The sequence below is a fragment of the Pan troglodytes genome, chromosome 3 (genome assembly GCF_028858775.2).
Source record: "Pan troglodytes isolate AG18354 chromosome 3, NHGRI_mPanTro3-v2.0_pri, whole genome shotgun sequence".
Classification (NCBI taxonomy): Eukaryota; Metazoa; Chordata; class Mammalia; order Primates; family Hominidae; genus Pan; species Pan troglodytes.
Genome location: NC_072401.2, coordinates 141,168,047 through 141,193,597, shown reverse-complemented (window position 1 = coordinate 141,193,597; position 25,551 = coordinate 141,168,047). Strand labels below are relative to the sequence as shown.

General features: G+C 43.5%; 1 protein-coding gene across 3 annotated transcripts in view; it reads left to right on the top strand.

Moving 5' to 3' along the window:
* The window catches only part of MAML3 (mastermind like transcriptional coactivator 3), a 437,380-nt gene extending 419,098 nt beyond the window's left edge, over positions 1-18,282 (top strand). For 2 of the 3 annotated variants that reach the window (XM_526693.8, XM_063809045.1), the window contains exons 3-5: positions 4,387-4,635; positions 9,219-9,303; positions 14,723-18,282. In XM_526693.8, coding sequence (XP_526693.4) covers positions 4,387-4,635; positions 9,219-9,303; positions 14,723-15,723 — 1,335 coding nt within the window. In that variant the 3' untranslated portion in view covers positions 15,724-18,282. The remainder of the gene's footprint in view (positions 1-4,386; positions 4,636-9,218; positions 9,304-14,722) is intronic. The other variant, XM_009448312.5, reaches the window with a different exon arrangement.
* Positions 18,283-25,551: the final 7,269 nt, after the last annotated feature.

The window sequence follows — 25,551 nt, the reverse complement described above, 5'->3', positions numbered from 1 at the left end:
CCTGATTAAGCCATCTGCGAGGGGAGGGGCGCGGGCGCAGCGGCGGCCGGGCACGAGGCCGGGCTGACACCACCATCTGCTGGGGCGCGGGAAGAACGGCAGCTGCTCTGCATTCCCCCGGCGAGGGACGCCTGGAAAAGGCTGAAGCCCTGGGCGTCCTCAAGCCCGTTATCCACGGGGTCCCCGTCACCCCAGCCTCCTCGCCGCCGGCCGTCTTTTGTGATTCCCTGCTCTTTGGTTCGCCGCCAGCAAGGCTGGCCCCTCTCACCCAAACACTGTGCATGTTCTTGAAAACACTTCAGAAAAATAAAGCTTCCCTACGCACAGATTTATAAATAAACAGCTGGCTGTTCTTGGGAGATATTTTTACCACAACCGTTTTTTGAAGTCGAAAACTGCCTGTTTGGGGGAGGTAAGGGTGCTTTTGACACCTCCTACCTCACTCTAGCCTTTAGAAAATTGCTAAGATCTTTTCCCTGGAGGGGAAGATATGTAAAATAGGTTCGTTGGTTTTGATTTCTTTCTCCTCCCTTTATTTTACTGAAGAGTCAGAGGGTTGGGCGAGTAGTGAAGATCTATGTAGCCAGTTGGATTTTTGAGGGGAAGAAACTGTATTAAGATTCTTGGGAGAAGCAAGGGAGGTCGTTGGGCAAGGAGTGGATTGGAGAACAAGCCAGTAATTACAACTAAAAATACTGCATCATTTGGCTTCAAGGCATTACATTTCGCATGACGAAAGCTCAGCCTGGTTTTCTCTAATTGCACAACACAGTGTGTGTCCTTCTTAGAAACAAGAGCAGTGGCTTGAAATCCTGAAATTTGACAGACTATTTCTCATTAAGCCCTCTGAGACTGGAGGTTAAAAGAAGCCATGTATTATGTTAGTGGCCTCGGCCAGCTTAATGTGTAAGTCAAGTCACTGAGTACATTTTCACACTTTGGAATACACCTCAGAGTCGTGGGCTGTAGGTGTCTCTCATCCACTGTTGAATGCCGCAGAGCTTTGTTGCGAACTAAAGATGTTTCATATGGAAGGCAGTCCTTTAAGAATGCACATAGTGGCTGGGAGCAGTGGCTCATGCTTGTAATCCCAACATTTTGGGAGGCCAAGGCAGGAGGATTGTGTGAGGCCAGGAGTTCAAGACCAGCTTGGGCAACACAGATGGGCAACAACCCATCTATACAAAGAATTCAAAAATTAGCATGGCATGGTGGCGTACACCTGTAGTCCCCCACCTACCCAGGAGGCTGAGGCAGGAAGATTGCTTGAGCCCAGGAGTTGGAGGTTGCAGTGAGCTATGATCATACCACTGCACCCCAGCCTGGGCAACGGAGTGAAACCCTGTCTCTAAAAAATAATAATAAAATAATACATACAGCCCTTCCTGCCTGTAGGTCTTCAGTGAGAAGCCTGAAGGCAAAACCTCTGGGAGGGAATTATTTGGGGAAATACATAATCCTATCCCTTTGGGAGGGTTTTTTTTTTCACACTGTGCTTTTGAAGTATTTCTTCTTGGCCCAGGAAGACACGGGCAAAAAGTGGTTTGATGTATCGTTGTCACCCCATTTGCCTCTCTCTTTCTTTTCCCAGTGGAGAGGAGGCTGGGAAAGCAACACTTCTTCACTCCTTACCACTTCCCCAGCTGTGCGGGCTGGTCACACAGGACAAGCATATCTCAAAGTGCACAAAGATAAACAGGGCCATCCCAGACCAACCCTCTCAAAAAATCAAGCTGAAGAAAACTTTATCTTCCCTTGGGCCTCATTTTCTTTCCAACTCTCTCCTCCTTATCAAAACTGGAAAGTATCAAATATACTGAGACAGAAAAAACAAACTACATATCTGCATTTTTGCTGATTGGCTGTTTATATGTCAGTGTGAATTCATTTGTTAAAGTGTAAAGCCAATCAGCCATTTGTCCCTAAAGGTGCCAAGAAACAGCTTTATTTCACTGGAAGGAAGGGCTTGGAAAACAGGTAGCAAATATTTGGGGGAAAAGGGAAGACCCTGAAATATCTAGGTCCCTGCAAGGGTTAGTCCTGAAGTAAACTTTTTGGTAGCACAAAGGTTCCTGGCATTTTTTAGTATAAGATCTTTTTATTAACATCAAAAATATTTCCTAGCTGTCTTTGTGTATTTATAGAGAAAATACACAAAGGCCAAACATTTTATTAATTTCAGCTACAGCATTTACACATAAAAAATAGAACGCAGTACACTTATGAGAGACACACTATATAGGTCTACAGGCTGTTCTTAGGTGCACACTTAACACCATGAAGACACTGCCTGGGAGAGGCCTGAGCTAGTAGGAATACTGAATTGAGAATCAAAATCAGCGTTCTGCTTACTCATGTAACGAAATACCACCTGTACCCCGATAACTTATGGAAAATTTCTTTTTAATTTTAAGTTAAATTTTTTAAAAAAGTAAAGACAAGCTATCTGTTACAAAAAAAAAAAAATAGCGTTCAGTTCTGCTAGTTCTGTGTCTTCCATTCATTGATTGTGTGACCTAAGCTACTGCACGAACAAACCAGAGCTTCTTGGATGATTGTTTCTAGGGTAAGAGGAGTAGCGTTTTGGTTTGGTTTGGCTTTTGTTTGCTTTGCTATTTTGTTTTGTTTGGAGGGAAGAAGAGCAACTGAAGATGCAGTTGAAGTCAGTCATAGTAGAGAGGGAAGCCTGCATGGTTCTACAGCACACCACAGAAGGAAGGGAGGAACACAAGCCCAAGCCATAGGGAATCAAATCCAGGACGGTCTCTCTAGGAGAGAGAGAGAGAAACTTCACCTATTTGCTTTGAGAAAAAACTGCCAATATGTTTAACGGTATCTGCATTGGAAAGGCAGTAAAGTAAAAAGAAGAAAAATATTAAAATCCAATTTGGATTTAAAAATTTTTTAATGACAGAGTTATTCACATTTGCTTCTTGCTATTTAGGTCTCATAATAGTGCTTCACAAAATGACTGTGAATGTCCTTATATGTGTGCCCATTTAATCTGTGTCAACTCCTCCATGTTCACATTAATTACTTGAAACTTCAATGAGGTAGAAGGAATTTCTGCAGAATGTTCAGACCATACTTGCCACTGCTAGGTAGTCTTGGTAGAAAAAATAGGAAAGGAAGTGTCTAGAAATTGAATCTGGGCCACACACCTTTTCTTCCCATTCACTGTTTTCCCCTAATAGTCTACACTGCCCAGCTCAGAGCATAAATTTCGCCTTTGAGCACATTCTCCATGTAGTCACCTGGGCTGTGTGGAATTAGGTCTTTACCACTTGACCTCCTCTTCCCTAAGGACCAGTCCTTAAAAGTTGCCATCATTCGACTGGCTGACATATAATTATAGAATCAAGAGACCCAATCCAACACCCCATGTTTAAATTATACCAGACATAGAAGACTCAATTCTTTTTTTTTTTTTTTTTTTTTTGAGAAAGAGTCTCACTCTGTCGCCCAGGCTGGAAAGCAGTGGCGCGACCTCGGCTCACTGCAACCTCCGCCTCCCGGGTTCAAGCAATTCTCTGCCTTAGCTTCCCGAGTAGCTGGGATTACAGGTGCCCACCACCATGTCTGGCTAATTTTTTTTTTTTTTTTTTTTTTTTTTTTTTTAGTAGAGACAGGGTTTCACCATCTTGGCCAAGCTGGTCTCAAACTGACCTCGTGATCCACCCAAAGTACTGGGCCTCCCAAAGTACTGGGATTACAGGCGTGAGACACCGCGCCCGGCCGACTCAATTCTATTTTTAAAAATATTAGGAGATTACATAGCTTTGGTCAGTGTAAAACATTCCCGGTTCTCACCATCAACAACTCTGGCCAGGAGGATTTTTCTTTCTGACATATATCTAAGCTGTCAAATGTTGCAACTCGTTAGAATTCCATCAAATATCAGATCTGTTGATTAACAAATTCCTGCAGTTTTCTGCAAATGTCCCTCCTACTTGCAAAGAAGACGTCCATTTTGGCCAAGTAGACAGTAAGAAATAAGGATTAACAGGTGAGGTCAGGATGTGTCTCGTGTTCCAGACTTTAGGTGAGCTCAGCCTGAGGGCTTATTCCCTTTCCTTGGAGGAACACAGGATGTTAGTTGAAAATCCAGTCTGTATGCAATAGTCAGTCCCATCCGAAACAGACTGGACTTGGCCTTGGACTTCCCAGAGCCATGCTCTCTTACTGTCCCTTGTGGCCTCTCTCATTCTACTCAGGTAAGGTCGGGTTTGAAGCTACGTTTATGGAAATGCAATGCGTGCCACTCAAAAACCCTCCAGTCCATAAGCTGGGACTTCTGCCCCGTTCCCTTTTTCCAGGGGCTTCCCTTCAAACAGCAGTGAGTCTCTATGGGGAATCCCTGCATCTCTCTCTCTCTTGTCTTCCCAGGAGCAGCATCCAGTTGGACTTCCCCGAACCACAGGCCCCATGCAGTCCTCCGTGCCCCCAGGCTCAGGTGGCATGGTCTCAGGAGCCAGTCCCGCAGGCCCCGGCTTCCTGGGCAGCCAGCCCCAAGCAGCCATCATGAAGCAGATGCTCATTGATCAGCGGGCCCAGTTGATAGAGCAGCAGAAGCAACAGTTCCTGCGGGAGCAAAGGCAGCAGCAGCAGCAGCAGCAGCAGATTTTGGCGGAACAGGTAACATGCCCCTTGGCGTGATTCATTCATTCATTCAGCAAGCACTTATTCAGCACCTGCCTGCTGCCTGTGAGGAAGTGGCAGTTCACATCCTCCGTCAAGATGCTCACGGTCTAGCATTTCCCAGGATCACAAGAGAACCTGAAGAATTTAGACCTTTCAATTAGTTAGGGTTTTTCCTATAATGAATTAATTTGTTCTTAAAAGACAGGCTCCAGCCATCAATTTGAAGGTCTGTGTGCCAGAGACATTTCTTTGATTCAAGTCTGACTCCTTTCCTTCTGATTTCTGGTACAGGGGTCTGTGTAATCAGCACATGGCGGGGACTGTCTCACATGTTCCATAAGCCGTAATATTTCTAGCTTGAAGAAAAAAATAATAATTCAGAGAACTCTGTTTCTTAGAGGAAATTGACAGGAGGAGGAATTGAGAAGAATTCTATAGAATGGGTAATGAACAATGGATCGGGAACAATAGCAGAATAATAAGGCCTGCAGAACTACCTGGAAACCTGAACTCTGGGTCACACACAGGGTGCAAACTTAAGAAAACTCCCCACAGCTTTTAAAACAGCTCAGGAAATCTGTGAGTTAAAGGAAAGCCTAACACAAATACAGCTTTACCTTAGGCATCTTTGTCCACCCTCGCCCTATAATTCCTCAGCTTTGAGAGAAAGCCTTCCCTGCAGACTGCTACTGTAGGTTTCAGTTTGTTTTGTTTTTAGAGATGCCCATACCTGACTTAGCATTATCCTAGGGAAAGGCCTGAGGCTGTCCACAAGAGATCCCCAGGCGGCTTCTGTGGGGGTCTGCACAGAGAATCTTGCACAGCAGGCTCTTTCTTATAGGAGGTGTGAGGTTGTCATATAAAGCTGAAGGCCCAACATAAGTCTGCCTCACAGTTATCCTTCTAGAATATTCCTGATAGGGTCAGAATTTTATGAATTTTTTCTTAAAGAAATAGAGACGGGGTCGCACTATGTTGACCAGGCTGGTCTCGAACTTCTGGCCTCAAGCAATCCTCCCATCTCAGCCTCCCAAAGTGCTAGGATTACAGATGTGAGCCACCACGCCCTGCCAGAATTTTGCAAATTTACTAAGCATCCACCACCGTGTATCCTGTGTAGGACACGGGCCCATGGAGGTCCCTATTAACCAAGAATAGCAGTTCAAAGTAACACCAGGCATCCCCCAAAGAGAAAAATTGTACTGCTGAGCACAGTTCACTTATGTTCCTTTTTTTTTTTTTTTTTTTTTTTTTTTGCTTTTGTTCCTGAACAGCTGTGTAATTATCTCCCTTTTTACCAAGGTCAGTCAGCTGCCTGGCAGCTATTGTACAAACAAACCTCTATCCCTCTCACCTACATAAGGTGTGCGACAAGGAGCCATGCTAATCTCTCTCAGGCAGTGACAAATGGAGCTGCCGAGGGCAGCTGGGCTCTGTAAATCCTCTCCTCAGCCAATCCCAGGAAATCTCAGGTGTGCCTGATGTTTTGAGTGATGGCTTTTGATATGTGTGCTGTGACCAAAGACACAAAGAAGGCCCAGGGCAAGCAGGCAGAGCTCAGCTGTGCAGCCCAAGGGTGTTCCCACACGGTGAGGCCAGCCCGACCCTGGGGAGCACAGGATGTGGGAAGAGTGTGAGAAGAGACACGTCAAGATGATGCCCCCAAATAAGGAGGTGAGAGGTCAGGGGAGACCCCTCAGAATCCAGAGCATGGAGAGGGCTGGGGCTTCTTGGGAAAGACAAGGGAAATGGGAAGCCGTGACCTGTGGATCATTCCGTAGCAACTGTGTGTACCAAAAGATGATGAGGGGTGAGGGGAGGATCACTTTCCTCAGGGCCAAGATTTGTCCATTCTTTTGCATGTGATGTGATTTTGGAAAAACCACTAACTTCCCTCTTCATCTGCCAGATTAGGTTTTAATAATTTCCCAGCCCACCTCATGTAGCTGCTTTAAGGATCACATAAGATCATGTGTATAAAATGTTTTGGAAGCTGTATGTGCTGCACACATGTATGTGGGGGCCTGTCACGTGGCCCTGGTGTCAGCGAATGTCATGTGAGAGCTGCAGCCACATGGCCCAGCCAGGTCAGTGGAGCGTCTTGCCTGTACCTGAGGAGGGTGCAGATTTAGTGCAGGTTGTCCAAGTGCAGGTCTACAAGGAGTAAGTGCTCAACTTTTTTTTGTTTGTTTTGTTTTGAGACAGGGTCTCACTTTGTCACCCAGGCTGGAGTGCAGTGGCGTGATCTCGGCTCACTACAACCTCTGCCTGACGAGCTCAAGCAATCTTCCCACCTCAGCCTCCAGAATAGCTGGGACCACAGGCAAACACCATCACGCCTGGCTAATTTTTGTATTTTAGTAGAGATGGGGTTTCACCATGTTGGCCAGGCTGGTCTCGAACTCCTGGGCTCAAGCAATCTGCCTGCCTCGGCCTCCCAAAGTGCTGGGGTTACAGGTGTGAGCCACGGCACCCGGCCAGCTCTCAGTTTTTCGTTTTGAGAGTGAATACTGCCAGATCAACACCAATCTTGGTTGCTGCAGCATTGAAAGTGTCCTCACACTTTGGATTTTGGAAACAGATTTTGGGTTTCCTGAAAGGACATGTGAGGGAAAACAGAAGGATTTGGGATCTTACATATTTTGGGAAACTTTAAAATGATTCTCAGTAGACTTGGCAATCAGAGCAGAGCAGGTTGAAAGTAGGCATGAATTCACATTTAATGCCGTATTCTCCAAAAGTTCAAAGCACATAACCTCTCATCCATTCACAAAGGTTAGACAGAACTTAGAAACATTCTAGATCATGAAGTCCCATCATTTTACAAATGAGGAACTGAGGTTATGTGGGGAAACTGAGCTTATGTGATTTATATGAGATCACAGAGCTAGAGAGAGACAGAGCCAGGATGGAACTGAGGACTCCTGATTCCTGACTCCAGGATACACCCTCAGTCCCCCACAGGCTGCCAGGGGCTCATTCCTAGTCGTAAGTGGGACAGTTAAATTCTTATATTATATGGGAAGTTTGACTGAGGAGAAGCTGTTAAATGCTCAGCTTACTCTCAGTAATGCCCTTCTATTGCTGCCTAAAAGATTTGTGTGGTTTCTTGTCTACACTTTAATGGTCTACACAATCAATTAATTTCAACAGTTTTCTGTAGAACATTATGGTAGGAACCATGGGATGGGGTCAACGAGTCAGAGGCTGTTTTTTCTTTGGTTGCCAGAATACTGCTGGCCTTGTAGAGAAAGAGAAAAAGAAAAGAAAATTATAGAACAGCCCAGGAACAAACACAAGAGAAAAAATTGAAATAAACACAGGCGTTAAGAGGTGGTCAGTGTGTGTTATTTTTATAATGAACACTCTAAAGAACAGGGACCTTGTTGTATATTCTTTATAGCCCTTGCAGATGAAAGGTGCTTAATGAATATTCAGCAGCTGCAGGGAGCAGGTTAAACAACATCCCCAAGGTCACGCAAGCTACTTGACGGCAGACCTAGAACTGAAACCTCTTTCTCTGCTCTTTCTACATCACTCTTATTTTCTTTCCCTTTGCACATACAGCATGATAATGATCATAGCCTTCCCAGTATATTGGTAGCAACACTAGCAGTGCAGCATCCCCGTGAGTGGAAGAAGAAAGACTAATATGCAGGCCTCCTGGTCTGCTGGTATATGTGGAATCCCACATGGTTTCCTCAAAGCAGTAAATGCTGAATAGTTTACATGTAGAGATGTATTTTACAGGCAGTGTGGCTTCATGGGAATAAGATTAGCCTTTTTTGTATAACTCCTGAGGATGTCATCTTCCTATGCCCAAAGCATCCACTTAGGTCATTAAAAAGCAGTTGCTTGTCCCTTTCAACTCAGTCCCCACAGCGCTAAGGAAAGCATGCAGGCTGATGTTGGGCAGTCCATGTCAAAACCCCTTCCCTCAGCACGCATTCCTCATGAGCCAGCAAGTCCACACATCAGAAATACATACAGATGTTCACCAAAGGCATGTACAGGAATGTTCATAGCAGTCACATTTGAAACACAAAAACTAGAAACACCAAAGGTGACATCACTAGTAGAATGGGTAAATAAATTATGGTATATTCATATGATGGAATACTATCCAACAGTGAGAATGAACAAGCAACAAGAATTCACATCCACGTGGATGAATCTCACAAATACAGTGGTGAATGCAAGAAGCCAGACACAAAAGCAGCATCATGTGAATCCTTTTCTGCAAAATACAAAAGCAGACATAACTGCTCTATGTTGTTAAAAGTTAGGACAGTGATGCCCATGGGTCAAGGGAGAGTGATGACTGGAAGGAGCACGAGGGGCTCCTGGCAGCGTTCTGTTTCTTGATGTGGGGGCTGGTGGCCCTGAGTGTGTTCGTTTTGTGAAAACCTACCTGACTTTATCCTTAGACTTTGTGCACTTGCCTGTATGCATATGATTCTTCAACACAAAGTTTAGTTTTGGGGAAAACACTACCTTCCTCAGAACTGCAGGGATATTGAATTGTGTGCTTGCTCCCTATCTCACCTCTCCACCCCTCTTGTGTTCTGTTGTTCTAGCAGTTGCAGCAATCACATCTACCCCGGCAGCACCTCCAGCCACAGCGGAATCCATACCCAGTGCAGCAGGTCAATCAGTTTCAAGGTGAGGCCAGTGCAACCTCTCTCATTTTATACCTTCCAGTGGTGAAGCGTAAGTGAATGTGTAGCCAGAGGCATTGCCTTACTGGCTGTATTTGTGTCCAGGAAATACTTAAAATATGTAACTACTGGTAGGTTAAGAGTACTAACCAATCAGAATGGATTCCTAGAGGCCTCCTGTTGTGCCAGGCATTAACCTTTTGGTCACTGAGTCACAGAGAGGTTCTAGAAGGCACAGGGAAGGGTCAGGGTAGCTGTCGGAGTTGGGACTAGAACAGCTGTTCTTTACCAAAGGTACATGGTATTGTAATAGTTTAACAACCAGTAAAGATATACTGGTGCCTGTTGGCTGCATATCAATTTTGTTTATGTTTAGATCGTCATCTTAGTGACTACAGGGGCAAAAATCTTGTGCCACATCTTTTTTGCTTATCCCAGCAGGTCACCTGACCAAAGCCCTTACCTCTAAAGCTGAAGTGGAAGAATCTGGCTTGCAACAACCACTAGTCTCTTTTGAATGTAGAAGACAAATAGGGCCTTGAGGCTGATTGAACTGATCCTGTAGCCATTTGCGGGAATCCTAAATCATGACCTAGTAGCAGTGGGCGCACTGTATGTCAGTGTGGGCACTCCTTTATAAATGTGGAAGGCCCATTCAAATATCAAACCCTTCCATCTCTAATAGAGAGAGCCCTTGGCCGGGTGCGGTGGCTCACGCCTATAATCCTAGCACTTTGGGAGGCTGAGGTGGACGGATCACTTGAGGCCAGGAGTTCAAGACCAGCCTGGCCAACATAGCAAAACCCTGTCTCTCTAAAAATGCAAAAAATTAGCCAGGAGTGGTGATGCATACCTGTAATCTCAGTTACTTAGGAGGTTGAGGCACAAGAATCGCTTGAACCCGGGAGGTGGAGGTTGCAGTGAGCTGAGATCGCACCACTGTACTCCAGCCTGGGCAACAGAGCGAGACTCTGTCTCAAAAAAAAAAAAAAAAAAAAGACCCTTGAGGGTCTTATATGGGGTGAAGAAAATAGCCTGAGGAGCCTTCCTAATCTTATCCACAGGAGTTTTCAGGGGGCTACAGGGGTCACCTAGCAGCAGAAATCCTAATCCCATCCTCTGCCCATTTTGTGGGATCTAGATCAATGTGTCCTAGCTTCTCAAAAGTTACCTATTCCTTTAAGTGTCTGCAAAAAGCTATGAAGTCTCTTGCAGAGAAACATATAATATGTAAATATATACAAACTTTTATATAATTTCACAAGTATCCCTGAACTTTATCAATAGACTGGGTGAAAATTTTCTGATCTAAGGTAGCATTTTTAACTTCTCAGATTGCAACACACAAGGTTATTGGAAACAACTTAGTGGGTCACAACCAACATTTTTAAAATGAAATACAACAGAAATTACCAGAGCATATCAGAAACTTTTCTTTCTGTTTTAAACCCACATGTATATATCCTAGATCATGAACTGTGAGCTGTAGTTTACAGTCTGAAAGCCGTTGATATTTACTGACAGATCACATTGAAGATCACCTGTAAAAATACTGGGTCTTGAGTAGCTACCACTCCCTTCCACCTCTGGGATGCTTATATCACATTAGATCCTTTGGCCTTGACACAGGGAAGGACAAAAGGAATTGAGTTATCCACAGGTGTTCTGTGCACTAAATCAGTGCCAGTGGTTTTTGAAGAATTATGTTTCTAATTTTGCCATGGGTAGCTTCAGAAGAGTGGGGACTAGTCATCATTACATAGTTGTTGTTGCAGATACAGAGCCCTCCTTTGTATCTGTAGTTCTCAAACTTTAGCCTGCACTGAAAGCACCAGCGGAGCTTGTTAAAACATACACAGTGTTTCTGATTCAGTAAATCTGAAGCGGGGCTTGAGAATCTGCATTTTTTACAAGTTCCCAGGAGTCACTGATTTTGCTAGCTAGGGAACCACGCTTGAGAGCTGCTGCATTATATTATGAACTAATTAAAAACATAAAAGCTGATAAACCCAGCATAATGTCTCTTGAGTTTTCCAGGTTCATAACTCATGTATTATTTGTGGGGGAAAAGGGAAATTATTTAATAATTCCCCTGTGTTACAGAACATAGACACATATGAGCTATTCTGAATGTTTTGGGTCCAGTTAAAAACTTCTATTCCAGGCAGGTGCAGTTGCTCACTCCTGTAATCCCAGCACGTTGGGAGGCCGAGGCGGGCAGTTCACCTGAGGTCGGGAGTTCGAGACCAGCCTGACCAACATGGAGAAACCCCGTCTCTACTAAAAATACAAAAAATTAGCCAGGCATAGTGGCGCATGCCTGTAATCCCAGCTACTCCAGAGGCTGGGGCAGGAGAATTGCTTGAACTCAGGAGGCAGAGGTTGTGGTGAGCCAAGATCGTGCCATTGCATTCCAGCCTGGGCAACAAGAGCAAAACTGTGTCCCAGAAAAAAGAAACAAAAAAAACCAGAGACAAAAATTAAAGTCACCTGAAATCCCACCATCCAGAGATGATCAATCCTATTCTTTTGTTTCTATATAAATAGACACCCACAAAAATTGGGATTGTACTGTACATGGGTTTTTGAAGCTGACTTTTCCACTTAACAGATCCTGATGTAATTCTTGTTTATACTTCAGAAGCAAATTATTTCGCACTCATATAGATATGATATCATCCTCATCCAATAAGATACTATTTTCTTTGGAGGTGAGAGAGAATTCACCTTTGGGGCTAAATTAGAAAGAAATGGCTGATCACTTTGCATTTTCTATTCGTGACGTGGAACACGGTTCAGTAGAGAATACTATCAGTAAAGCCAGTGTGACATTTTAGGGTCCTTGAACTGATTGGTTTGAGATATATAATTTGTTTTACTATCTTCAGTATTTTCGTGTGTTTACAGACACCCTAGATAGCATGATGTTATGCATCTGGGAAAATAGCAAACTGAAAAATAAGAAATATCATTCTTGGAGAGAAGTTTTGTTAGGTATAACTTGCATGAGAACCTATCCCATACTCTCACCATTATACATTTCAAAGGTCTTAATGACTGTCTTTCCCTCATTAGGTTCTGGATCTCTGGGCAATGTTACATGACTATGGGGAAATACTTATTTTTTTCACAAATACAGGCTTCTTGTGAGTGAAAATAGAACATAGACTTTTTTAGGAAAAAGTTGGATACTATCATCTGTATTTGAATATACAAGATTTTCTTGGACATTGTGATGTTAACCAGCAGACAAGAAAATTAGATTACAGTGTCTCACAATAATATCTGGTTTAGACCAAAAAAAAGAAAAAGAAAACATAACCTGTTGTTTAACACATGTAGTAATCACGTAAAGACAAGTTAATTCCTTGGACACATCTGAATTTTTTTCCTTTGTATATTTAAAATCACGGAAGGCATAAAACTAGATTAATAAAAGTCCTTTTATTTCTCTTAGGTGAAAAAGAATGTGGCAATTGCTGATTTTAAAATGCCTTTTAAAAATAAGAATTACATCAAGATAGTGCAGTCATTTACACTAAATAAAAAATAAAGGTTGGCTTGGATTAATGTATCACTGCCTATTAAAAAGCATTGTAACTCTTCTGCCCTCTAAAGAAAGGAACCTATTTCTCATTCACAAAATTATTCCAGACAGTATCTAGTCCTTTACCATATCCATTATAAATATACCCCAAAATGGCCAAATTATAGATGTCCTTTCATCTATTTCTAGCAGCCCATCAGACTGTTTATATAATTTGGGTCTATCCAATCAATCTCTGACTCAGCAATATTTTTCCCTTAAACTTTTTTTATAAACAATAACTCATTTCACCACAGTTGATCTTATTGGCCATGCAGCCAATAAAAATTTAGTCGTTAAGGTCACAAAACTTCATGACAATATTACAAGTTGCAGTATATACTACCTTCCAGTGTTTTACTAGGAACTTTTGATTTTTCAAAAAATCACTTAGATATAATGAAGCTTAAAAAAATATATGAAAACATTTCTAGGGATTTCCCCCAGATCTTTCAGGTTTCCTGATAGAAATTGTTACATTTTTCAATGCAGTATGATATTGATCTCAAGCCACAAAAACTTGAGACATAATCAAAATTCCAGTAATTTTCTTTCTTAAAGAAAGGAAGAAAATATGGAGACATATTTGCAGCCCAGAAGTCAATAGCCACATCAGGAAGACAAAAACATGCTTCAGTTATCTACCAGGGTGCCAGGTTTAACAAGGTTAGACTATTCTCATCTGGTTTCTCATCACAGTTCCAGGTGGGATCAAATTTGCTTAGAATATTGACTGGCTCCCATGCTGCACCTTCTTTAAATGTCCAGGAAAAAAACTATTTTTCTTCTTCTCATAGACTCAATCATTAGCAGGGACATAGAAAAATCCATTTTTGTGCACCTCCTAGACCTTTGCAACATTGACTGGTGTTCTACTGGCGACATTTCCATTCTCTTGGCTGTTTGGAAATTTCCTGGTAACATGTAAAGAAGGACTCACTCAAATGCCTAATTAAGGTTGAATGACTTGGTATGGACACTCTGGCCACCTTTTAAACAGCATTATTAAAATTGTGTTAGCAATTTGCTGAGAGAAATAGTCGTTGCCGATTTGAAGGAATGGACTTTGCTGTAGAAATGCGTAAAGTTTATGGCCAAGTCGCACGTAGCAGGATGATTTCTTTTTCTAGCTCAGGAAGCTGGCCAGTTTGCAATGACATGTTATGATTCAGAGAATCTGGAGCATGTTGAAATCTACAGAGTAGATCCAAAAAATGTCCTATCTGTCAAAATAGCTGCTTAGCAGAAGCAGTGGCCTTTAACCTCTCAAATCCTACTCAAGTCTTAAGGGAAATTAGTCTAATGGTCTTTATTGATAGTATTCTCTACTGAACCATGTTCCACTTCACAAATAGAAAATACAAAGTGATCAGCCATTTCTTTCTAATTTAGCCCCAGAGGTGAATTCTCTCTCACCTCCAAAGAAAATAGTATCTTATTGGTTGAGGATGATGTCATACCTATAAGAGTACGAAATAATTTGCTTCTGAAGTATAAACAAGAATTACATCAGGATCTGTTTAGTGGAAAAATCAGCTACAAAAACACATGCACAGTACGATCCCAATTTTTGTGGGTGTCTATTTATATCATCTCTGGATAGTGGGATTTCAGGTGACTTTAATTTTTGTCTCTGTATTTTTTAACACTTTCAAAATTTTCACAATCAGCATATGCTATAATCAGAAAAATAATCATTTTTATTACAGATTTATTATCAGAGTAGATCCTTTCATATAAAGGAATTTTGTCATTCCCAAAGAAAATTCCAACATCTTGTTGCAGTATATTGCTTATGGAGAAGAGTGAGTGGTATGTGTCCTCTTTTTCACTGCAGGTTCTCCCCAGGATATAGCAGCCGTAAGAAGCCAAGCAGCCCTCCAGAGCATGCGAACGTCACGGCTGATGGCACAGAACGCAGGCATGATGGGAATAGGACCCTCCCAGAACCCTGGGACGATGGCCACCGCAGCTGCGCAGTCGGAGATGGGACTGGCCCCTTATAGCACCACGCCTACCAGCCAACCAGGAATGTACAATATGAGCACAGGCATGACCCAAATGTTGCAGCATCCAAACCAAAGTGGCATGAGCATCACACATAACCAAGCCCAGGGACCGAGGCAACCTGCCTCTGGGCAGGGGGTTGGAATGGTGAGTGGCTTTGGTCAGAGCATGCTGGTGAACTCAGCCATTACCCAGCAACATCCACAGATGAAAGGGCCAGTAGGCCAGGCCTTGCCTAGGCCCCAAGCCCCTCCAAGGCTGCAGAGCCTTATGGGAACAGTCCAGCAAGGAGCACAAAGCTGGCAACAGAGGAGCTTGCAGGGCATGCCTGGGAGGACTAGTGGAGAATTGGGACCATTCAACAATGGCGCCAGCTACCCTCTTCAAGCTGGGCAGCCGAGACTGACCAAGCAGCACTTCCCACAGGGACTGAGCCAGTCAGTCGTGGATGCTAACACGGGCACAGTGAGGACCCTCAACCCAGCTGCCATGGGTCGGCAGATGATGCCATCGCTCCCGGGGCAGCAAGGCACCAGCCAGGCGAGGCCAATGGTCATGTCTGGCCTGAGCCAGGGAGTCCCGGGCATGCCAGCGTTCAGCCAGCCCCCAGCACAGCAGCAGATACCCAGTGGCAGCTTTGCTCCAAGCAGCCAGAGCCAAGCCTATGAGCGGAATGCCCCTCAGGACGTGTCATACAATTACAGTGGCGACGGAGCTGGGGGTTCCTTCCCTGGCCTCCCGGACGGTGCAGACCTTGTGGACTCCATCATCAAAGGCGGGCCAGGGGACGAGTGGATGCAGGAGCTTGATGAATTGTTTGGTAACCCCTAATCAAGAGAGGCCCCAAGATCCACAACTCGAGTGGTTAAAGCTTAAAAAGTGAAAAAGAAACAGGATGTTGACCCATCCTTGTTTTTTGTTTTTTTGACCCACGTAAACTGAGCAAAACTGCAGCTGGCTGACAATGGAAGATCCAGGTGCCAATCCACAGCCCCACCAGGCCTCATTTCACCTGATTTTCACACAGCAATCGAGATGAGATGCCATGCAGATCCCGGCTGCGAGAGAGGGAGACACCCGGAGGAGCAGGTGGGAAGATGAAGCCGGCCAGAGCCCCTCTGCCCAGCATGCCCTGTGATCGCCTGGCCCAGCAGGAGCTGCTTCAGCCGAGAGGGACTATTACCCAAGAGAGGTATCCTCAGCCCCTCCTGCCCCAGGTCGGGAGACAGCAGTTTTGGAGACACAAAAGAGACAGAGCCTCAGCCAGGGAGAGTGAGTCCCCCAGAGGAGGCTGGGTGGTTGCACAGGCCAGGTGCACAGGTTGGAAATGCACTGAACTCTGGGTGCCGAGAGATGTAAGGCTTTGAGACATGCTACTGAATTTGGAGGGCAGGCACGAAGAACAGTGAGATTGTCAAAAGGAGACAACGACAGATCCTACAGGACTGTCTGTCTCCTGCCCCATGATGACCCTCAGGAATTGCAAAGGCTCTGCTGTCACAAGGAGAGCAGGCTGAGTTTGGAGCAGGGTCCATCCGGCAGTCCTGGGACGGCTTCCCTCTGCTGGTGCTCCTGGTGGCAGTCCCTCCAGGTGGGGCTGGAGCCTGCTGGCGCCCAATACAAAACCCATACATCCAGGTGGGTCACATCTACTTCTGGCGGCCGCAGGGCAGGGAAACCCCTACTGGACCCTGTGTGTCTGCCAGCCTGGAGCCTTTGTCTCCAGCCCTGCCTTTATTCCTCCTTGCCTCCACACCAGCCTCCCCTTGCTTCTCCTTACAGACTATCCAAGAAGTGAAGCTTATGTCTTTAGGGAGCCTTGGGCAGAGTCCACATAAATGCAGGAAGAACTTAGACAATGCCTGAAATGCAAAGGCGACACTGGAGTCTTCTTTCTCTAACGTGTAGAGTTGAATGAATATCTGCCTGGAACCAAGAGGGCTGCTCTGATGTTTGGGAGTCGGTTTTTTGTGAGCCACATCTGATATTTCTGATATCCCCAGGAAGGAGTGGCCTGGAGGTCACTGGTTCAGGCTCCCTTTGGGCGAAATCCTGGGAGTGATGCTCTAAAATCCACCTTTCCCATCATCCCTACTCATCAGAAAGACAAATATAAAATCCCAGAGAGGCGGAGGAGCTAAAAAAGCAATTGCTCCACCTTACAAATTTGGATAGAAAGGAGATGTAGTTTATTTCATATGGGCAAAGTAGTCCTCTTCCAAAGTCCTGTACAGTTGTTCTCTGTCATTGACGCACATCTGCCCTAAGCGAAATCTGTCAGAAGGAATCAACAAGGCTCCTTGCCTCCCCTCCCAATCCCCCTTTTGGAGGACTTGTGGCTTCAGTGTCGTCCTAAGTGAGAGTGGCGCGTGCTTTTTTCCTGTCCCCTCCTCCCTCCGTGTCCTAGATGCTGGCTGCCTTCTGTGCACTCCCAGGCAGATCACTACGGAAGAGTCGGAGCCTGTGGGGTTGGACTGGCCACACTCAGTCCTGAGAAGGCGAGTTGCCATGGAAAGCTGGGGGCAGAGGTGTTTGGAGAGGAGGCGGCAGGCAAACGTTGCCTTTGACTTGCTCTCCGCGTACCCGGGGTTGTAGAGCTGCTCAGGAAGGGGCAGGATGTAAGGCCAGAGGTGCCTGGTGGGTGAGAAGCCCAGGCAGGGGCTGGGCGCCCTCTCCGAAGAGGTGGCAGCAGGGTGACCCTGAACTCCCCAAATGGGGAGTGATGCCACTGGGGAAACTGAGTGGATCAAAGAGATGAAACCAAAAAAAAGCAAACAAATGAGAAGACACAAAACATAATTACCTTTTCCTGAAAGGTACAGGAAATAAATATATAAGCAATGATGAGAAACTGGAGGTGGCTAATGGAAGTGAGACAGGGGTGGGGGGGCTCCATTATCTTTTAAAAGCTTCCTCCAAATGCTCAGTACTGGGACCAACTAATAGGTAGATTTTAATACGGTGGTTTTGTTTTGGTTTTGTTTTTACTACGGTGCTGATGTATATGTAATGTCTAAAAAAGTTATTTGTACATAAGTTTTTACAATACTGCAGATATCACTGGGTCTACTATCTGTAAAAAATATACATATAAATATATATATACTGTTTGTTTAAAATAGAGTATTTTTATTTCATTCCTTAACTCATCATCACAGCAGTGGTATTGCACTTCAGATGACATCTAATTACTAATTTGTACTGTATGACCTCTGGCAACTTGCTCCATTTTATTCAGATTTTTCTAGTTTTCTGTTTTTACTTTGTACATTGAGCATTGCTTATTTCCTTTTAAGAAATGTACAGAACGCTGAAATGTAGAAATGAAGTGATGTTGACATACCACTTTTAAAGAAAACAAAAACAAAAATAAAAGATTATCTGAATCAATCCAAAGTATAGTTTATTTTAAGATCCTCACTGGATCGCCAATCTTAATTAAGCAGACATATTATTCCTGGGTTTTAATTAACTGCAGTTCTTTTCTCAAAATTTTGATATCATTCTTTAAACATTTATTTAATGGGAGAGATCAATCATTCCCAGCCTTTGCATTCAACTGCACAACTGATACTTTCTGAATTTACTGCCGCACTCTGAAGGATGTGGCAAAGGGAAGGGAGGAAAGTCAACTTTGCATGGAACATAGTGCAATCCATTTGTAGATTCAGTACCATAACAATTCCATTTCCAACTAGTTCATCTGGAGGTAGGGAGGCTCCACTGGAAAAATAAATATTTTTGTCAAAAAAAGAAAATCGGAATATATTGAGGGGAAGTAATAAAGGTTCTTGTTCCACTGTAGTGAGCACTGTCAGTAAACAGCCTCCACCACCCCACTCCTACCAGGCCACTTCTTTGCATCTCAAACCATGGCCTGGTTTCACCTGCACCCACAGAATTGAAAGTGCTTAGAAGTAAGTTTATACCCCTCTGGATTGACTTTAGCCAGTGACTCACTGGTGCAGGAGTATAAAAGCCCAGTTAACTTGTCTGAACAAACTCAGATATAATTTTGCTCCAGAGCTCTACTGCAAGATCAGGCAAAGGCTGGGACTTGGTTTAAAGGTGCCCCCCAGACCGGGCACTGTAGCTCACACCTGCAATCCCACCCAGCACTTTGGGAGGGCAAGGCAAGCGGATCACTTGAGCCCAGGAGTTTTGTCAGAGGCGTGTGAACCAGAGCAACTCCATGTTAAATAGGAGCTGGGTAAAATGAGACTGAAACCTACTGGGCTGCATTCCCAGACGGTTAAGGCATTCTAAGTCACAGGATGAGATAGGAGTTCAGCACAAAATACACGGCATAAAGACCTTGCTGATAAAACAGTTTGCAGTAAAGGAGCCAGCCAAAGCCCACCAAAACCAAAATAGCGACGAGGGTGACCTCTGGTCATCCTCACTGCCACACTCCCACCAGTGCCATGACAGTTTACAAATGCCATGGCAAGGTCAGGAAGTTACCCTATATGGTCTAAAAAGGGGAGGCATGAATAATGCACCCCTTGTTTAGCATATCATCAAGAGATAACCATAAAAATGGACAACCAGCAGCCCTCGGGGCTGCTCTATGGAGTAGCCATTCTTTTATTCCTTTACTTTCTTAATAAACTTGCTTTCACTGTGCACTGCAGACTCACCCTGAATTCTTTCTTGCGCGAGAGCCAAGAACCCTCTCTTGGGGTCTGCATCAGGACCCCTTTCCTGTAACACATTTCTCTGTCCTGCAACATATTTCTGGCAACCACAGAAGGGACAATAGTGTAGAAACCTAGACCCAACAGCTACCTTTGGGTAAGTATTGGAGTCCTCTAACATATTTCTGGAGAACGATGGGACGATACTGGGGAGACACCCCCTAACACAAAGGAAATAGACTGCAGCACTGATTGGAAGACTTTGGGTAAGTGGTGGGGTACCTGGGTAAAGAATGGGATTGGGTTAGAGGCCCAGCTTAGTGGAGTTAGAGTCTCTCCTAAGACAGAGGTGGTTAAAGGCTCCCCCTTAATAAAAGGCAAGGATGCTTGACCGACCTCTGGTTAGAGGCCCGACTTAGGAGAGTTAGAGTCCCTTCTAAGATTTAGCGGGTTAGAGGCCCCTCTTCGGTAAAGTCCCTCTCGGCTAAGAACAGGTTTGGCACTATGGGATGTTAACTGCTATTCTCTTTGGATTAATCTCCCTTGTACTTTGCTGATGGCTATGGGTGATAGAATTAGGAATGTACAGGATCCTGGGACATGGGGAGCTTTTTCCTCCCTAACAAGGGAAATTTGAGGCTGGTAGGATTACTGGAAAAGATCCTTGCTCCACCGACAGCAGCCACCTGAACTTTTTAGTGTCGCTGCAATGGGTGGTTCTTTCTCTGGCCTCCCTGATCATTTCACCTTCCCTGCCCTGCCACAGGCAATGTTTTTCTCTCTCTCCTTTCTCTTTCTTTTCTATTACTCAGGGCGACCATCTTGCCCAGAGACCACATGTTGAAACTCCTAGTCAGAGGTTAGATTAAAGATGACAGGGCCCACCTGAGGGCAAATTTAAGCCTTGCCAGTTTGATATTGGATGCTAAGCAGCCTGGTTAATATCTATGTTTTATTACGCATATTTTGCTTTGGCCAGAACAAAAAGAAATACTTTTCCTTTATGATGCGGCTTGGCCCCCAAAGGCAGTTGTGCCACAAGCCAGATCACTAGGGCCACTCAGGGAAAGAGAACCCAGAAGCTTAGCATGCTGGCAAAAGGGTAGGAATTTCTTACCAGTCAGATTTCTGGCTTCTCTCTCTGTGTGCAAATAGTTGAATGAATGGGGGAAAAAAATCAGTGTTTATGTCCTCTGTAAAGTTTTGATTAATGCAAAAAAGAATTCTAAGGCTAGTCTTAAGCTGGTGTATTTTGTGCCATGAATTCGTTTTTCTGTGTAAAGGGGTACTTTAGGATAAAACATGGGCTGAGAATACCTGTAAGCCCGCTTTTCAGGATGACCTCACAAGCTGGTCAGTAATAAACTTGGCTGCAGGTCCCTGAAACAAACAAAAAACTGGACGAAGTCTCCACCTTGTTTTATGTCCTTGGGAGCCTGACCTTTTAACCATGTGGTGGTACCTTCCCGTGGCCTCCACCTTCCAGGAAATAGGAATTTTAGGATTCATGTCATAGCTCTAAAAATCATATTAAATAGTTAAAAGCCTTTGCAAGCTCAAAATTAACTACTCTAGACTCTTTCTGGGAAAGGAACTGGAGGCCACGCTTTGCTATAGCTCAGTAGCTAAGATTGTGCACTTTCATATTGGTAGCCAGGGTTCGATTTCCCCGCCTACCATTTCTGGTTTCATATCTGCATGACCTTGTCTATTCTCTTCTTCTCCATGGACTGTCTTAAATTTTCCTTTCGCTAAGCACCTAGGAGGTTATCTCTGGTAGAGTTCAGAAGCTAGAAATATTGGCCGCTTGGCATTGTTAAAGTCAGGTAATAAGAGATCCAAAAGGATTTCTTTTTTAAAGAACACTATGGTTAGAAGTCAGCTTAATTAAAAGTAGATAAACAAGCAATAGATATATTTAAAAGGCCATTAATGATTTTCTCTTTTTGGAACTTGTTTTTCTGGAAAAAGGTTTTTTCTTCTCAGTCAACTGAATTATATTTCTCCTTTTTTTTTTTTTTTTTTTTTTTTTGTCTTGCCACTCTTAATGAACACACGAGAGGCCCTAAGATAACTTCTGGTACCCTGGGACTCCTTGGGAAAAAACAAAGGAGGTGTCACAGACTCATTGGGAAAAACAAAGGAGGTGTCACAGACTCCGTTTTGGGAAAAAACCTGTTTTCATCATGAAACCCCAGGAATTAAAAGCAGATGGATCCCTCTCAAAATCAAATGCTCTGTTCTGTTTTGCATTGTGTTATCTGATGGTTTTGAGTTTGGGGGGTATCAGAAATTACTTTGCATTTTGAGACAGCTTTGCTGTGTATGCTGTGTAATAACTAGGTAGGAAATATACTTTAAGGGATGGCTAATAGTAGTTATGGAGGGATACTTTGACTCCGCACACTTGGAACAGAGAAGCATGCTTTGCTTTGTTTTTCAGAGTCAAGGAAACTTTTCTTTTGAGCTATTTATAGCTTGTAGCAATTGAGTAAAGCATACTGCTGTGAACAAAATTTGGAACATATTTTTTTCTCTCTAACCTGACTTCTCCAGAATTTGGAAATTAGTTGTGAGTATTCTTAACTTATGGCAATATACTTATTTGCATAAATGCAATACGAATCTGTTTTCTTTTGTAACAGGACACAATTGGAGAAATGGGTTATTTTACCAAGGCTTTGACTGGAATGGTGTGCTTTCCTTTAAGGAATCAAACTTGACTTGTAGAGCCAATAAAAACCCTTTGGGGAACTGGCCTCATACCTTGCCTACACAGTCCCTGTATAGGGTTTCTGACCTATGGTAAGTAAAGAATTTCACTTTCTCACAGGTCCAGGAGCCCCAAGTTATCTTGGGACCTCAAAAGGACAGGAATTTACCTAACTCATAGGTATTTCAGGGTACAAACCCATGGCAGGGCTCGGCTTTTTAAAAAGTCTTATCTGAGATTCCTTATGAAACAGAGTTCCATCAAAGCCAATTAAAATGCCTGTGTGAAAAATAATTATCCTTGCTGTACTTTATACAAATAATCAGGCCAAGTATAATAAAGCAAATCAGTCTTACCATAATTCGTCTTTAGTAAAAATGGGAAACTGGAGCGAGAACTATTATGTTTCAAGAACTATGGTACACTTGTTATTAAATTCTAGTCTCACTAGTTGTTTTTAAGTTTGTTTCTGCAATTTAGGCTAATCCTGTTTATTCCTGTGAACTAACCAGTGATCTCTAACTGCTGCTCAGAGGAAACAAGAGGGATGGGTAATGTAAAAGTCTGGATCAGTATTCTAATTCTGGGCACATTGCAATCAGCTGCCAACCCCATATCAGCTTGGTTTCAGCAGTTGCACAGTTGATGGAAAGCCTTCTAATTTAGCTTGCTTGGAATAACTTTACTTATTTTGCTTTACTCTTGTGGAATATATTACTGCTATACTCTTTGTGTAGGAATACAGAACAAGCTTACTGAATGTTTTCTTAAACTAAACACTTATTAATCTTCCAGATATCACCTCTTGTCAAAACTCAAGAGTCATGAATGGCCCTCACCATACTGATGCTTTCTGACTGAGCTCCTCTATACCCTGAATGCAAGAGACCCTCATAGTTAGGCAGGAATATAATCGCCCCTATTCAGCCTGAAGAAGTTACAGAAGATGGATCTTTGTCCCTCTGCAACCCTTAGGATTAAAGATTCTCTTATAAAAGAAAGGGGGGAAATGTCAGAGGCGGCAACTCCATCTTAAATAGGAACTGGGTAAAATGAGGCTGAAACCTACTGGGCTACATTCCCAGACAGTTAAGGCATGCTAAGTCACAGGATGAGATAGGTCAGCACAAAATACATGTCATAAAGACCTTGCCGATAAAACAGGTTGCAGTAAAGGAGCTGGCCAAAATCCAGCAAAACCAAAATGGCGACGAGAGTGACCTCTGGTCTTCCTTTCTGCTACACTCCCACCAGTGCCATGAGAGTTTACAAATGCCATGGCAATACCAGGGAGTTACCCTATATGTTCTAAAAAGGAGAGGCATGAATAATCCACCCCTTGTTTAGTATATCATCAAGAGATAACCATAAAAATAGGCAACCAGCAGCCCTCGGGGCTGCTCTATGGAGTAGCCATTCTTTTATTCCTTTACTTTCTTAATAAACTTGCTTTCACTTTGCACTGAGCAATCACTCGTGCAAGAATTCTTTCTTGCACGAGATCCAAGAACCTTCTCTTGGGGTCTGGATTGGGACCTTTTCCTGTAACATATTTCTCTGTCCTGTAACAGTTTGAGACCAGCCTGGGCAACACGGCGAAACCCCATCTCTACAAAAAATAGAAAACAGCCGGTCATGGTGATGCATTCCTGTAGTCCCAGCTACTCAGGAGGCTGAGGTGGGAGAATCACCTGAGCCCAGGAAGTCAAGGCTGCAGTGGATTGTGATCACGCCACTGCACTCCAACCAGGGTGACAGAGAGAGACCCTGTCTCAAAACAAAACAAAAAAAAAAAAAAGGGAAAAATAAAGGAGCCCCCTATTTTGGCTTGTTCCCCTTCTCTGTCCTGTTACCCCCACTCTCTTTCTTTTTCCCCTATTGAGAGCCCTTTGTTAATAAATCACATAGATGTGAATCCACCTCTCCACTTCTAGGAAATGACCTAAGACTCCTCATCAAACTTTAAAAAGCTTAGTATCACAACATGTTTCAAAACTGGGTTAAGAGGAAAAGGAGGCCACAGAATAAAGTCATCATCAAATTTAGGTACAAAACAAAGGTAAGTTTTAATATACACAAACCAAAAGAAAGAATTTAATTATGAAGAAGAGGACATCGCTACCCTTAGTGGGCTATGGTTCCAGACAGGTTGGCAAATAACACTATGTAGGAAACAGCGTGGCATTGGGCTTTGTTCTTTTGATATTGGCTTAGCACTCTCCCAGAAAACATGGGAGAGAAAAATGAACTGATTCCGGGGTGGAGGGAGGGCACAGGGGGACGCTGACACTAGAAGTAAAAACGTGAAGCTCTGAGAAGTGTTGATTACTCCTAGTTCCAATCAATTCAAGCCACATATTCTTACTTATACTCGTTTGGCACTGGATGAATGGAATACCTTTCTCTTTTCAAATGAGTTCTTACATGTAATCTTACTGACCTTTATAAAATCCTAGTGCAGTAAGTATGGTGATGGGGGAAGAAAGAGGAGAGAATAAACATTTTTCTAGAAAGTCACTAGACATCTGCCCCCAGTGAGAAAGACGTATTTCACTGGTGATTAAGGAACATTCCATAGCATTCAATGAGCTGTTTCTGCCTCTGACCATTCTTTTCAAGGAAGATTGTGTCAGGAGAAAAAGGGTGAACCTCAAATAACCTGATTTTGTTTATTAATGACTTTTTTGGCCATACCCCACCCACCTCCAACCCCTAAAAGAAAAGTGGAACAGGAAAAATTATCTGAAAATGGAACAGAGCTACCTCTTTGGGTAACCAGTCTTTACCTTTTAATTTTCTTTTTGATTTGTTTCCTCTTTTTGTAAATTCGATTTTGTCCTCAATTCTCTTTTAAGTACTAAGGACATTAAATTCCTCCACTAGTGTCCTCTGGAGTAGCTGGCACAGACACCTGCCTCATTTCATGCAACAGGTGGAGGTAATTACTGCAGCTCTCACACATGTGGGGCCCAGGCATCTGTGCCACACCCAGGACAGCTGCCAGGCCAGCATGGATGACTGTGGATCCATCAATACCACTGGATCTCTTAACAATGCTCAACACAGAAAATCTTCAGGGCTACCAAGAATCTGATTTTAGGTTTTAACTTCTTTTCAGATCCTTTAACTCTTTATTATAAACATTTTTAAACAACCAGGAAAGTAGAAATAATAATACAACGAATACCTATACACTTACCAATTAGATGTAATCATTAACACTTTGCCATAAATGCTTCACATATATATTTCGCAGAACCATTTTAAAGTACATCCAACCACTTTACCCCTTAATGCCTCAGGACACAG